Consider the following 15,572-nt stretch of genomic DNA (forward strand, 5'->3'; position numbering starts at 1 on the left):
AGGCCTGAGGGCTGCAGATTAAAATCACCCACCTTTGGCTTGGTAGCATGGCTTTCTATCCAGTAGGCCAACAGAGTTTTCTCTATGTTGTTGTTTTTGTTGTTGTTAAGTGTCATCAAATTGTAGATGACTTATAGCAACCCTGTGAATGAAAGACCAGAATATTTGTATAACTTTCATCACTTCTCCAGATTCATAGGGTTTCCAGAGGCAAGCAATTTCAGAAGTGAATACCACTCTTGCTTCCAAGCTTGTTATAATTGGGGAGCTCTGCCAAACACTGTCCAACATGGAAAACTAAGGAGCACTCTAGCTGCACTTTGTCCAAGAAGTCTGTTTGTTCTTTTTGCAGTCCATGAGATATTCAGTACTTTCCCCCAACATTTTCAAAATAATAATAATAATAAATTGTTTGAATGTTTTTGCATGTGAGGTTCAGAAAAAGTAGTAAATATAACCAAAATCATCTCTTCTGGTGGGGATGTGAGTATATATACATGGAAGTTATAAATTCTACTTGATGTTTATGGCATTCACTGAAAATGGGAGTCCTGTCTTTCACAAAGGTATACCTTAAGACTTTGAAAGCTTGGTGGGTGGAGGCAGGGCGTGAAAGAAATGGAAAGGATCCAGTGGGGACATGAAAAAACTAGTCAATGATATGCAAGGTCAAATAGTGATTGATTTTTATAAAACATAATGCATGGTAATTATTATATGAAACACAATATGAATGAAGAATAGTGTGAAACAGACACACACACACACACACACAAACAAACAACTTTGACAGCTGGAAGTGAGGGTTACATGGAAATAACCAGCTAAAAACCATAAAGTTCTGATTTGGAGGTTTTGTCACATGCTCAGCTGAGCTCAAAGCTGTAAGGGTGATGCTAGCACAGTGAATGATGGAAATAAGTTTTATGAGAATACAAATTATTTTCTGTAGGCCTAAAGGTCAATTACTTGAGAATAGTATGGGATATGTAGCTTGGTAGAAAAGGGTTTTAAGCAATGGTCTTCACATTTGACTTGAATTTCTCTGAGGAGCTTTAAAAAAAAAATTCACCCCAGAGATTCTGATTTATTTCCACTGGGATATGGATGATGGCTTTAAAAGCTCCCCAGGTTATTCTAATAGGCATCCAAGGTTCAAAACACACAAATTTAAAAATTGTAGTTAATAGAGTGGTTCCAATTCCATTGGCCTAGAATGGAGCATTTCTTTGTACTACTCTCTCTCCCTATCAAAATCATTCTAGGTCGTCCTAATGGACAGTCGACACTTAAAACCACTAACATAAATATTTAATTAATGCAGGAGTGGTTATGTCATTTTTTTTTAATATTCCAGGGGATTCTGATGGGCAGCCAGAGATAAAAAGCACTGGATGTGAGAAAAATAAACCAGTGGTGATGTTGTTTTAAAAGTTTGTTGCTCGACCAAGAGAGCAATAGATGCATGGTATGGAGAACAAAGATAGTGATCATTCTCCCCATAGATGTTTGTCTTGATTTATTTTCCTATTGTTAATAGTATTATGTGTTTACATACAGTGATAACAAATACAGTGCTAGTTCTCTTTAATTTGCCATTCCCAGCGTGTTTTCATTGTTATGTGCCATTGAATCACCTGCAACTCATAGTGAACCTCTGTACATTAGTTCTGAAAGCTGCCCTATCCTGCACCAATTTCATTGTCTCTAACAGACCTAATCCCATTGCTCCAGTCACTGAGTCAATCCATCTCATCCTGGGTCTTCCTGTCTTTCACTGTCCCTTTACCCTTCTGAGCATGAGATTCCTCTCCAAGGACTGGTCTCTCCTGACCACGTGCCCAAAGTATGTGAGACAGAGCCTCAAAATCCTTGCCTCCACAGAGCTAACTGGTTTCACCCTCTCCAGGGTGACCGTTTTGTTCTCCTGGCAGTCCATGGCATGTTCAACACTCTTCTCCAGCACTAAAACTCAAAGGCATTGATCCTTCTTCTACCATCCTTAGTTATTGTCTAGCTCTTTGATGCATAGAAAGTAATTGCAAAGACCATGGCCTGGCTCAGGCACTACTTAGTCTCCAGACTAACATCATCTTCAGTACTCTAGAGAGATCCCTGACAGCAGATTCTCAATGCAATTTGTCTTTTGATATTTTGACTGCTAGTGACAAGAGTGTTGATTGTGGAACCAAGCAAGCTGAAGTTATCAACAATCTCAGACTCTTCTCCTTCCATCATGAAGCTGCAAATAAACTTTGTGGTGAGAATCTTTGTTTTCTTGATATTGAGCTTGAATCCATATTGAAGACTAAAGTCCTTGACCTTCTAAGGCAAACATTTCATGTTCTCTTCAGTTTCAGCAAGCAAGATTGTGTCATCTGCATAACGCAGGTTGTTGATGAATCATCCTCCAGTCCTGATGCCACATTCCTTCTCATAAAGTCTAGCTTCCAAAAATTATCTGTTCGGCATATAGATTGAAAGGTATGTAGGTAGAATGCATCCCTGATGCACTCCCTTCCTGGTTTTGAACCATGCAGTGTTTCCCTGCTCTGTTTTGAGGACCGCTTTCTGGTCCAAGTATAGGTTTTGCATGAGCACAATTGAGTGTTCTGGAATTCCTATTTTCCTAAAGGTTAGCCACAATTTGTTATGATTCACACAGTCAAATGCCTTTGCATAGTCAATGAAACACAGATAGACGTTCCTCTGGTATTCTCTGCTTCCAGCCAAGATCCATCTAACGCTGGCTGTGATGTCCCTAGTGTCACAGCCTTTTCTAAGCACAGCCTGTCCATCTGACAGTTCTCTGCTGGTGTACTTCCAGTTGTTTCTGGATAATCTTCAGCAGGCTCTTTCTTGTGTATGATACTAGTGATACTGTTCCATAATTTCTGCACTCTATTGAGTCACCTCTTTTTGGAATGGGAATAAATTTGGATCTCTTCTAGTCAATTGGCCAAATAGTTATGCTCCAGATTTCTTGACAAAACTGGTAAGCACACCCAGGGCAGCATCAGTCTGCTGAAATATGTCGATTGATATTCCATTAATTCCTGGAGCCTACTTTTTTGCCAATACCTTCAGAGCCACTTGAACTTCCTCCTTTATCACCATAGGCTCTTGATCATATCTTGTTTCATGAAATTCTGTGTCAACCAGTTTTTTCTGATATAGTGACTGAATACTCTTTTCATCTTCTTTTGATTCTTTCTGGGTCATTCAGCATTCCGCCTTCAGCATCCTTAAGTATTGCAACTCAAGGCTTGAATTTGTACTTCAGTTCCTTCAGCTTAAGAAATACTGAACAAGTTCATCTCTTTTGATCTTCTGACTCCAGCTTCTTGCACACTTCATTACAATACTTTGCTTTACTTCCCCTGTTGCCTTTTGAAATCTTCTGTTCAGCTCCTTAATCTCTTTATTTCTTCTTTTTGTTTTGGCTTCTTGGTATTGTAGTGCACTATTCAGAGTCTCTTCTGACATCCATCTTGGTCTTTCCTTTCTCCTCTGTCTTTGCAATGATTTTTTTTTGCTTTCTTCATGAATGATATTCCTGATATCCTCCCACAGCTCTTCTTGTCTTTGCTTATTAGTGCTCAAGGCTTCAAACCAAATGTTACAGTTGTTGTTGTTATGTGCCATCAAGTTGCCGGTGGCTCACAGCGACCCTGTGTACAACAGCCCTAAACCCTGCTCTATGCTGTACCAATCTCATTGTCTCTGATACACCTATCCCCATTATCCCACTGAACCAATCTATCTCATCAAGGGTCTTCCTCTCCTGTGCTGTCCCTCTACCCAAAGCATGATGTTCCTCTCCAAGGGCTTATCCCTCCTTACAACATGTCCAGAGTATGTCAGACAAAGCTTCAGAATCCTTGCCTCCAAGGAGCATCCTGGTTTAACAATCTCCAAGCAAACCTGTTCTTTCTCTCAGCAGTCCATGGTACCTTCAATACTCTTCTCCAACACCACAACTCTAAGACGTTAATTCTCCTCCTCTCATCCCTAGCCATTGTCCAGCTCTCTAATGCATAGCAAATAATTGCAAAGACCATGGCCTGGATCAGGTGCACCTTAGTCTCCAGACATCATTGCTCTTCAGTACTTTGGAGAGGTCTCTGACTGCAGACTTTCCCATCGAAATACATCTTTTAATTTCCTGGCTGCTGGTGCCAGGAGTGTTGACTGTGTAGCCAAGCAAACTAAAGCTGTTAACAGTCTCAATCTCTTCACCATCCATCATTGATACTACCAGTCAGCCCAGTGGTGAGAATCTTTGTTTTCTTGATATTAAGCTTCAATCCATTTTGAAGGCTGCAGTCCTTGACCTTCTACAGCAAGCACTTCAGATCCTCTTCAGTTTCAGCAAACAGGGTTGTGTCATCTGCATAATGCAGATTGTTGATGGGTCTTCCTCAAATCCTGATGACACATAGTAAACCATATATTATCAGATTCAAAATGACTAGTTGTAATCCACTTTAGGGAGCTGTGGCAGCCTAATAAGTAAGGAGTTGCACTGCCAACCAACCCTAAGGTTTGAACCTACCAGATTTGGTTTGGGTCTACCAGCTGCTCTGTGGAGGAAAGATAGGCAGTTTTCTCATATACTATATACATCCTCTGAAAACCCACTGGAGGGGCAACTGTGAATGGGTTCCAAATGATGACAATGAGTGTGAGGTTTTTGCCAGTTCATTTAAGCCTGCTGGTGGTGTAATAGTCAAATGCTTAGCTTCCAACCAGATCGGTGGTTCGGATCCACCAGCTGCTTCATACAAGAAGCAGTTATTGGTCTCCTTCCACAATGTTCACATAGTTTTGGAGACTCTGTTGGGCAATCTTCACGGTCCTGTGTTGTTGTAGTTGTTGTTGTTGTTGTTGTTGTTGTTGTTGTTGTGTACCATTGAGTCAGAAACAACCCATAGCTGACCATCCAGCAGGTTTTCAGAGGCAGTAATTGCATGGGAAGAGATTGCCCATCCTCCGCTTGCTTACTGTCCTACGGGGTTACTATGAATTAGAATTCACTTGACAGCACTGAGTATAGTTTTGGGAATAATCCCTAGGATGTCGATCTCTAAGGTTCCATTTTTTTTTTCACAACTTCCGATTTTCCAAGATTCATATTGTGTACATCCCCTATCCCAGTGAATAATGGATGTTTTCAGGTATTTATTCTGATTTTGAATCATGCCACCTTGTCAAGTGTTCACCGGTGTCATTAGCATTGACTCAGTTGAGGAGGCGATGCCCTGCTAGTTGCCATTTGAGTGCTTTCTGACCCGAGAGGCTCATCTTTCGGCACCAGATCCAGCAATGTGGCTAGTCCTCAGTTTTTCACTGTCGAATTTTTGTTAGAAGCGGAGAACCTTGTCCTTCTTCCTAGTCTACCTTAGTCTAAAAGCTCTGCCAAAGCCTGCCCACCATAAATGGTCCTCCTGCTCTTTTAAATAGTGATGATATAGCTTCCAGCAACGTGGTATGGCAACCTGATAGATGAGGATTATAAACTACAGACGTCAGTGTTCATTATGCCTCAACATAAAGAAAACAAAAGTCATCACAAGTTGTTCATTAAGCAATGTCATGTTGCTGTTGTCATTATCATTGGTATGTGCCATCAAGTTGCCTGCAATTCATAGCAACCCTATGTACAATAGCTCTGAACCCTGCTGTATCCTGAGCCAACCTTACAGTCTCAAACACACCTACCTCTATTACCCCATCTTTGAGTCAGTTCATCTCATTAAGGGTCTTTCTTGCCTCCACCCACCCAAGCCTGATGGCCCTCTCCAAGGATTGGTCCCTCCTTGCAACATGTCCGAAGTATGACAGATGGAGCTTCAGAATCCTTGCCTCCAAGGATCAGCCTGGTTTTACCCTCTCCAGGATGAGCTTGTTGGTTCCACTAGCAGTCCATGGTATAGTCAATAGTCTTCTCCATCACCACAGCTCAAAGGCATCAATTCTCCTTCTATAATCCCTAGTCATTGAACAGCTTTCTGACGCATAGCACATAAATGCAAAGACCATGGCTTGGATCAGATGCATCATAGTCTCCAGACTGACATCATTGTTCTTCAGTGCTCTGGAGATAACCTGTCAGCAGACATTCCCAATGCAATTCGTCTTTTGATTTCCTGGCTGCTGGTACCAAGAGTGTTGATCCTGGAGCCAAGCAAACTAAAGCTGTTAACAATCTCAATCTCTTCATCATCTATCATGAAGCTTCCAATTGACCCAGTGGTGAGAATCTTTGTTTCCTTGATCTTGAGCTGCAGTCCATATTGAAGACTGCAGTCCTTGACCTTCTGCAGCAAGTGCTTCAGGTTCTCCTCAGTTTCATATTGAGCAGTGAAAATATTGAAGTTGTTAAGAATTTTACTTCACTTGGATCCACAATCAACATCCATAGAACCTATTGTCCTTTTCAGGTGCTATCCGGTTAAATATGACTCATAGTAACCCTTCATAGATTAAAACCTTTGTGCTGTCCTCATGATCTCCACTTTGCTCAAGTCCACTGATGCAGTCACTATGTCAATCCATCTTGTTGAGGGTCTTCTCTTTCACTGACTCTCTGTGTTTCCACACATGATGTCTTTTCTAAGGACTAGTTCCTCTTGACAACATACTCATAGTATGTGATGAAGTTTCATCATCCTTCCCTTCAAGGGGCACTCTGGTTGCATTTCTTCCAAGGCAGATTTTTTCATTCTTTTGGCAGTCCAGAGTATGCTTGCCTGCATCTATCAATTCAATGGCATTGATTCTTTGGTCTTCCTTAATCATTGTCCAACTTTCTGATGCATAGGAAGCTATTGAAAATACGATGGTTTGTATCAAGTTCACTTGTAGTGTTCAGACTGATATCCTTGCTTCTTTAGCACTTTAAAGAGATCCTTGACAACAAAAGATATTTTTCCAGCAAATGTGCCCAGTCCCACACATCTTTTAATTTCTTAACGACTGTAACCACAGGTGTTGACTCTGGATCCAAGCAAAATGAAATTACCAACTTCAATCTTTCCTCCATCTATCATGATGTTGTCTGTTGGTCCAGTTGTAAAGATTGCTATTTTCTTGATGTTGATATGTAATTAATATTGAAAGATTGATTGTGTTTCCATGTGAAGAAATCTAATTTCATACTTCATTGGGTGTATCTGCTGTTCAAAAAAATTTTTTAAGTGTTACAAAGAAAGACCTCATTTTGAAAAATTACATGTGCCTGACCCTAAGCATATTTTAAACCACCTCATATGCATGCAAAAACTGGACAATGAGTAAAGAAGACTGGAGAAGAATTTGAAGTATGATCTTGGTGAGGAATATTGAATACGCCATGGACTACCAGAAGAATGAACAAATCTATCTTGTAAGTAGAGCCAGAATGTCCCTTAAAGGTAAAGATAGAAAGACTTCATCTCACATACTTTGGACATGTTATCCAGAGAGACCAGTCCCTGGAGAAGATAAGCATGATAAAATAGAGCCAGCAAAAAGAGGATGACACTTAATGAGACAGATTGGCACAGAAGCTGCAACAGTGATCTCAAACATGACACAGGATTGTGCCATGGCATATCACAGGACCTCACAAGCAGTGTTTGGGGGTTTTGTACACAGGAATACTATGAATCAGAACCAGCTTTGCAGCACTGAACAGTAACATCTACCACATTTTATTCATCTATGATGAATATGTGGCTTGTATCCACCATTCAGATTTAATTTTAACATCCTTAAATTATACAGTTTTTTGGTCAAAAGCAGTTAATTATTTTGCCTCAGATCAACTAGTTGATTATCACAATTTCTTATTTACTCTTGAGCCTGTCTTAAAGACAATTATGCACAAGAAAACTTGTCTTGAGCTTCCACCAGTTTCATCACACTTTCTACAGTAGACTATCTCCATACTTAGTGTCCCCCTCTCCCCTTTATGTACTCTTTTAAAGACTGGCCAAGTGGTCAGCCCTAGCAGAGTGCCACATGATATGACTGTTCCTTTCATTCCAGTCATCGCTGCTAGCCATTGGTCTCCACGGCTAATCAGATGGTATGACAGTTTGCACCAATCATTAACGTGACCCAAATTAGCAGCCTGGCCATGTCACAGCACATTCATTCCACATATACAGTTATGGCTAAGTGTCAGGCAGAGACCCAGATGTGCTTGTGTGTGTGCGCGCGCGCACTGTTACAGGTATTGCTGCTCTGTTGCCTTTAAATCTGTAAATGAGGATCATCTGTCATTTACTACAAAAATAACTGAGATCAAAAGAGAAAATCTATACACTCCCCTATCCTCTACTCCTTTCACTCACCATTTCCTTTCCAGTTATGTTGTACAAGGTCAGCTTCTCAAGATATTCTCCAGATTTTGCTTAAACAGGTGCTTAATCCAAATTGTTAAATATCCTAAAAAAGATAAGCCAGGAGAAGAAGTTAGAGGAGGCTCGGAATTGTGAACTCATTATGGGACTTAGGTAATTCTATTGTGTGTTTATTTCATTTTGCTTAGAGACCACATAGTGATCAGCAAAACTCAGCTCTTAATAAAGCACAGGCAACCTTATCGCAACCACAATTAAGATTGTTGGGATCTTGCAATGCCTAGTTTAAAGGATCCTCCAAAATATTTGCATTCTTGATAGTCTTTTTTCCCCCCTAAAGTGCATCTAATAATTAAAAAGTCCCATTACCTGTGAAGCATTCATATAAATTAACAATCCATTATGCACAATAAGTTTTATAAAACATTTACAGATAAGAGATCATGTTTAATTAAAATTAACTTGCATGTGAAAGCCAACTGCACTAATGATTTACAATGACCTTTTATTACCTGCGGTCCCTTGTTTTGGCTGAATGATTGACAGCTTGCTGTTTGGCTACCATGTTGAATTTCAGCTGACAAGACTTTTCATTTTAACTCAATTTGCCCGCCTATCACAAGCTGGTGGCAGGCCAGACCCAAGTCACCCAGCTTTGCCTCAGCAGCTTGCTCTAGTTCTCATTAGTACGCATTTATTCAGTGGAAATTGGAAGACAAATGCTTGAAGGCATGTGAACTAAGTATAGCAAATTAGGTTTAAAGACTGAATATTTATAAGTATATGGAAAGTTGGGTGTGTGGCATTTTTTTTAAATTCTAGAGCGAATTGAGAACGGAGTGCTAGCTTTGGTAGAAAAGAAATGAAGATAGAAGGGGGGGCGTTTCTAAGAATAACAATACTATAAGCTTTTTCTTTCCATTTTGGAAATATGTACCATCTCTCTGACAACACCTTATCAAATAGCAACCTGGCTTCTCGCTCACAGAGTGCTCACACAGTGAAGTTGAGCACCTTGTGTGGGAGAAGGGGGAAGGAAACGAGGGTCATGCTCATTTGTTGTTTGGTTATCCCTTGGTATGTTTTAAATTGCCTTGTTTGTTCGGCACTAGCACAGAAACAGATGTTGCTCTACCATGTAGGATAATTTACTGTACCTCCTGGTGCAGCATGGAAGCCCTCCCAGGGCCCAGCTGGTCTGTCAGTGGCATTGGCTGGTGTCTGCTCAACTATGACAACTACAAGTAGAGGCTGCAATGTTTTATTGTGCAGTTTTCATTCTTCTCAGCATATAGCTCTGCCTGCGATCGGGCTGGGGCGAGTGGAAAAGCTGCCTGCTTTTGTGCCTGTGTGTGTTGCACCACGGTTCCACCCCAGCCCCTCTCCCCATTTTTGATAATAACGCAACTCATTACTTTTGTCATCTAATGATTATCGGCATGATCGCTCAGAGCAAGAGCCAAGCCTGCCTTGCGCGCATAACTGGTACTGGAAGGTAAAACAGATTTGTCATTTACGATCTGACCGCTAAGCCACACTTTGTGCTCCATTATTGTGATTAACTTCTGCATAAGATATGCTTGCCCAATTGTCATTTGTGATACTACAGTGGGCACAAGCTGCCATGCTTCCTGAGAGCTTGGGAGCCAATAGGATGTGACCATGTTATTTGGACTGTTAACTGCCTGCCCTTTCAAAGCATCCACCCCACGTTATTATTTTGCCTTCCTGTTTCTTCTCCCCACTCTCCTGCTGGACTAGTTGGGTGAACAGTGCTGCTACATATGTCAGCACCCATTTCCCACAAGCTTAAATGATGTTCTGCTGTTGTTTCCCAACAGAACCAGCCATGGGACAATGACCCTTTGCTTTGCACCATAGAAATTTTGGTTGCTGGTAAACTGCCAGTTGAAATCCATTGTGTCAGCTGCCTTGTGGCTCTCAGAAGTGGAGTTCCAGGTTCCAAAATCCAAGTTCTTTTCTAACCTCATCTCCAACAAGCCGGCTTGACTCTGCCTGATTATGGTAACAAAGGCAGTCTAAAAGAATATGCACACCCTCACTGTACGTCACATTGAATCACTACAGTGGCCACCAGAGCTGACCACAGCCTCATTTCTTTAGACAAATCCATGCTTAAGGAAAAAGCCTCCTGTGAGAAGGCACCAGGGCTACTGATATCTCCATGCAATCTGGGCAGAGATTAAAAAATTACAGCATAGCAGTCATCTCCATTTTTTTGGCTCATGCAAGCCTCCACTGATGAGCTTACTTTAATAATCTAATAATTATTGGGTACTCTGTGTTTCAAAGCTTTGCAGAACACTGAGCCGTGTGTGTGCGCGCGCGCGTGCACACGCACGCACGCACACGTGAGTGTATGTGAGATATTGCTAAATGGCAAGCCATAAACACAACCATTTGTTCTCATGTGGAAGGGAAAAACTCCTCTGCTTGGAGCTCTTTTTCACATTGCTGATTAGAAAGAATCAAGCTTTATATTCTAGGGCCCATTCACGCCGGTGGAAACATAGTCAGTTTTGATTATGAAGAGAGAGATGCAGACCTAGACAGGAGCTACATGCTGATATGCATGCTATCAGAATGATTTATGCAAATTATGCATATTATTCCCAGAGGAATTCCTCCTCAAACTGCCAGGATAAATTGCCGGAAATTAGCCATAAAATCTGTCGTGCTAGGAGCAAAAGGTGAAGGCCACTGGGAAAGCAAGGACATTCGGCTTCTGGAATCTTCCAGGAGATGGTGATGGTTGTTACTTTCCCTGGATGCTAAAGAAAATGTAGTTTCCTCTCAAATCCTATTAAAGTATTTTTCCTTAGAAATTTTTCCAGCAAATGCTCACTCATATTTTATTTACAGCTAGCATAAAAGAAATTAAGTGTTAAGCTGTCTCGGAAGCACTACTACAATTACTTTACTATTAACTGCCTAAGTGGTTATTAAATGGCTAAGTCTGGCTTTAAAGATGTCACTGTTCTGAAGGTTGGTGAAATAACCCACCTATGGTGTAGCTTAACAGCCTCACAATTGTAATTTCCAATGTGTATACTCAGAACGCAACATTCTTCTCTTTCAGACTGCTCTTGCCTACAAAAATTCTAATTAAGGACTTTTTACCCAAACACAGCGCTGCCACCTTCTGCCCATGAAGTGGCTGCAAACCATGTTGGGGCAGGTGTCACTGCTGTCTCCTTACACCCCCTCTCCACTTCTCCTAAGCCCCACCCCACATGCCTCTGTCTCAGTGCTCAGCAAAATTGATTCAAGATGTTTTTCCTTTTAAATCAAGGCTGTAGTTAATGAGCTTTGATAGGAAATAGGGACAGGTGGAGGGTCAGCGTAAGAGAAGAAGACGCTCAACGATATGATTTGACATGGTGACTATAGCAGTGGGCTCAAGTGTGTCAGAGGTGGTAAGGTGGCACAGGATAGGACAAATTTTATATCTGTTGTTCAAAGGGTCACTAGGAGTTGCAGTTGACTCAACAACACATGACAAGAACAACATCCAAAACTGAGTGGGGGACGAGGGCAAGGGGATACCCACAATGAACTATCGCTGACAGGTCAATCCTAATTCCTGGCCACCTTGTGTGCAGAAAACAGAACAGTGCTCCCTCGGATTTCTTGGTAGTTACCTTTGTGGAAGGTGATTGCTTAACCTGTCCTCTAAGGCACCTCTAGGTGGGTTTAATTTTTCACTTAGTAGTTGGATACAAACTATTTCACCACAGAGGGACTTTCAGTAATGTTGTTGTTAGGTGCCATCGAGTCAACTATGACTCATAGCAACCCTGTGAACAAGAGATCTGAACCTTGCCCCATCCTGCACCATCCTCACGAACTCCAACATGCGGGAAGTCATTGTTACAATCTGCCAATCCATCTTCTTAGGGGTCTTCCTCTCTTTTACTGACTCTCCACCTTACCCATCATGATGTCTTTTTCTAAAGACTGCCCCCTCCTGACAATGTGCCCAAACTGTGTGAGACAAAGCTCATCATCCTTGCCTCTAAGGAGTACCCTGGTTGCACGTCCTCTAAGACACACTTGTTTATTCTTTTGACAGGACCTAGGATTTTCAGCACTTTTTGCCAACATCACAACTCATTGATTCTTCCTCAGTCTACCTTAGTCCATATACAGTTTACAGATGCATAGGAAGCAATTGGAAATGCCATTGCTTGGATCAGACACATTTTAGTCTTTAAACTGTTATCCTTTCTTTCAGTAACGGTCATGTTTTTAATAACCTTGTGTTTGTTTCCTTTAGAAAGCATTGTTCTTGAGACTCTACGATTGTGTTCATATTCAGCCACCATTCGTTACGTTGAAGAGGATCTCATTCTTCCTTTGAAGTCTGGGGAATGTAATTTGCGAAAGAGAGACTTGGTAGCCATCTTTCCTCCAGCCTTACACAGAGATCCCGAAATCTTTGAAGAACCAGAGGTGAGCATCAAGTCCACACAGAAGTCTTTCTAGATACTTAAAGCACATTGCTCGCACTCATAATCTATCCTTACCTTTATCTCTTGTGACCTACTTCAAAAAGGAATTTGAAACCACTTGATAACTTCAGTTTTTCCTTCTGGTGGAAAGATTTTCTTGTGTACTACCATTTTTCCTAAGGATCTCTCTTTTAAAGGTTTCTTAATTCGTAAAGAGATACAATGATGAGACCAAATGCTTATTCCTTTGAAATAAATGGATAGTGTATGTTAACCACCATCACCTTCAGTGAAAAGAAATGAAGTTTTGTGTGGCAGAGGATTATTGAAAACCATAGAAGGCTGGTGATTGGCAGGCCACTTAGAGAACAAATAGTGACAACAGTTTTGCTAAGTGTTTCGAAAGAGTACAGACTATCCCAGAGCCAAATGTCATTACACCACCATACGTAAGCCCATACACTGTTTCACTTCTTTCTAAAGGCAGGTGTCCTTTCTTGATCAATTAGGATAGCATGATGAACTTGAGGTTGTAAAGCTGCTGCTCACGGGTGAAGCTCTGAGGGTAATTGTGTCATCTCCTTGTATTTTTTTTCTGAAGCTAGAGTTAATGAATATCAAAGACTGGAAATTAATCCACCCTGGCTCATCCTTTAATACCACTTCAGAGGTTCACCACCTGCATGCAAATTGAATGCAGTCGGATTCTGCCTGCTCTTCACAAGTCAGGGTGTTGCTACTGTGTTTCAGTGTATAAAATGCCTTTATTCCCAGGGCAACTTCTATTCTCTTCTTAAGCAGTTCAGACCTGGGCTACTTCTCAACCCAGTTTAAAGTGGTTAGAGATTTTGTCAGCAGGCTGCAGTAGGATATTGGATTTTGAAAACTAATGAGGGAAGATTTCAAATACAATACGATAATTTGCATATATTTCATCAGCAAAGGGTGAAGCTTTTAAATGAGGGGGCAAATGTGCATATGGTGTCTATATGTTTCAGAGGAAAAGGCATTGTACAAGTAATAATACCAAGTAGGAGTAGCATGCTAGCCAGGAAAGGAATATTATGCAGAGAACAAAGTTTAGCTTCTCATTTGTAAGAATAAAAAAATTCACTTACGTGTTGATGTTCATTATACAGGACAAAGGACGCTTACGTTTCATTTCTACCAACAATTTTTTTCATTTACTTCATGATTCTTTTATTTTCATTGTGTGATTACCCCACTATTTAATATTCATAGTTGTTGGGATAGGAGGGTGAACATTAAAGTTACCAACAAATCCTCAATACATAATTACCAGATTGTCACTATTTTTTGTCATTGTTACTATTCACTTGATTTTCCCTCCCCCATATGCCTTTTAAAAGAGACCTGGGTTTAGACTTTTCATAATGAAAGTATCAATTTTATAAATTGGAAGTGTGCTAATTTATGTCTTTTCTATGGCATGCTAAATAGCACTGTTCCAACTTTACAAAATTAATCAGCTAATCTTAATATTAATCAAAAGGGTTTATTTACTTCACACTCTGTTTGGGGAAGAAGAAATTTACAGTATCAATACTGGTTCACTATCATCAGTGTGACCCTCAAACTTGAGCTAATGAAGATTCCCTGTTATTGTCTAGAATTAACATCATCATTTGGCTGATACTAAAATAAACTACGTAACTTTTTTCCCATGATACTGTTTTCTGGATATTAGTTGTGGTATGCTGATAATTCCTGGCACAGAACAAATGTGATCCTTCTGAACCACTTTTATATGATTTGGCAAGATCTTATGTAATCATTCATTCAATAAACCCTTACTAAGCACTACTGCCAGGCATACAGATTTATTTGTTTTGTTCTCAACAACTTAGAGTGGTAATCAGTAAAAGCTATAGATGCTTGTATAACAGTTGTCCACCCCAAATCATCATGCACAGGCAGAGAGAGAGAGAGAGAGAGAAGAAAAGTGCTCCTGATTATTTATCTAGGAGAACTCTGGTCTGGGAGCTTTAGAAGGACTCATATTCACCACTGTTGCATTTTGTAGCTTACATGGTTTGAATGGGAAAACCAGATTTTAGTTGCAGAAAAGAGACAATAACTGTTGGAATCCACCAGCCGCTCTGAGAGAGAAAGATAAGCAGTCTCTTCTTGTGCAACTGAACCGCCTCTGAAGAGCCACGAGAGGATCAGCCTTGAGGCAGTTCTGAATCGATGACAATAAGAGGTCCTTTTTGGAACTTTGAAAATAGGTATAACACACAGGATAACTTGCTGAGTTGTTAGGCAAAAGATCAAAGGTGTACACCCAACCAGAGGTACCCTGGGGGGAAAGCTTGCTCTATGGCACCTAACACCAATAATCTATCTCCAAAGACAAACATACAGAGCCCAGCCATTGAAAACCGAACCATGTAGAACACAGGTGCACCTTGACACGTCTGAGGATTAATATGAGTTAGAGTCTACTTAATGGCAGCCAGTTATTTTTTTGAAGACGTTGTTGTTATACGCCATTGAGTTGCTTGCGACTCATACAACAGCCCTAATCTCTGCTCTGTGCTGTGCCAGTCACACTGTCTTTGATACACCAATCCTGATTAGGCCAGTCACTGAATCAATCCACCTCATAGAGGGTTTTCCTCACCTGCGCTGTCCATCCACGCTCCCAAGCATGATGTCCCTCTCTAAGGACCGGTCTCTCCTCACAACATGTCCAAAGTAAGTTAGACAGAGCCTCAGAATCCTTGCCTCC

The 15,572-nt window shown here is 40.9% G+C and overlaps 1 protein-coding gene across 1 annotated transcript in view; it reads left to right on the top strand.

The window, feature by feature from the left end:
- The window catches only part of LOC102850214 (25-hydroxycholesterol 7-alpha-hydroxylase-like), a 56,271-nt gene that overhangs the window by 33,703 nt on the left and 6,996 nt on the right, over nucleotides 1-15,572 (top strand). Inside the window, exon 5 of the mRNA XM_006880527.1 lies at nucleotides 12,646-12,821. Coding sequence (XP_006880589.1) covers nucleotides 12,646-12,821 — 176 coding nt within the window. The remainder of the gene's footprint in view (nucleotides 1-12,645; nucleotides 12,822-15,572) is intronic.

Source organism: Elephantulus edwardii, unplaced genomic scaffold (assembly GCF_000299155.1).
Source record: "Elephantulus edwardii isolate Elephantulus edwardi_28Jun2011 unplaced genomic scaffold, EleEdw1.0 scaffold00008, whole genome shotgun sequence".
Classification (NCBI taxonomy): Eukaryota; Metazoa; Chordata; class Mammalia; order Macroscelidea; family Macroscelididae; genus Elephantulus; species Elephantulus edwardii.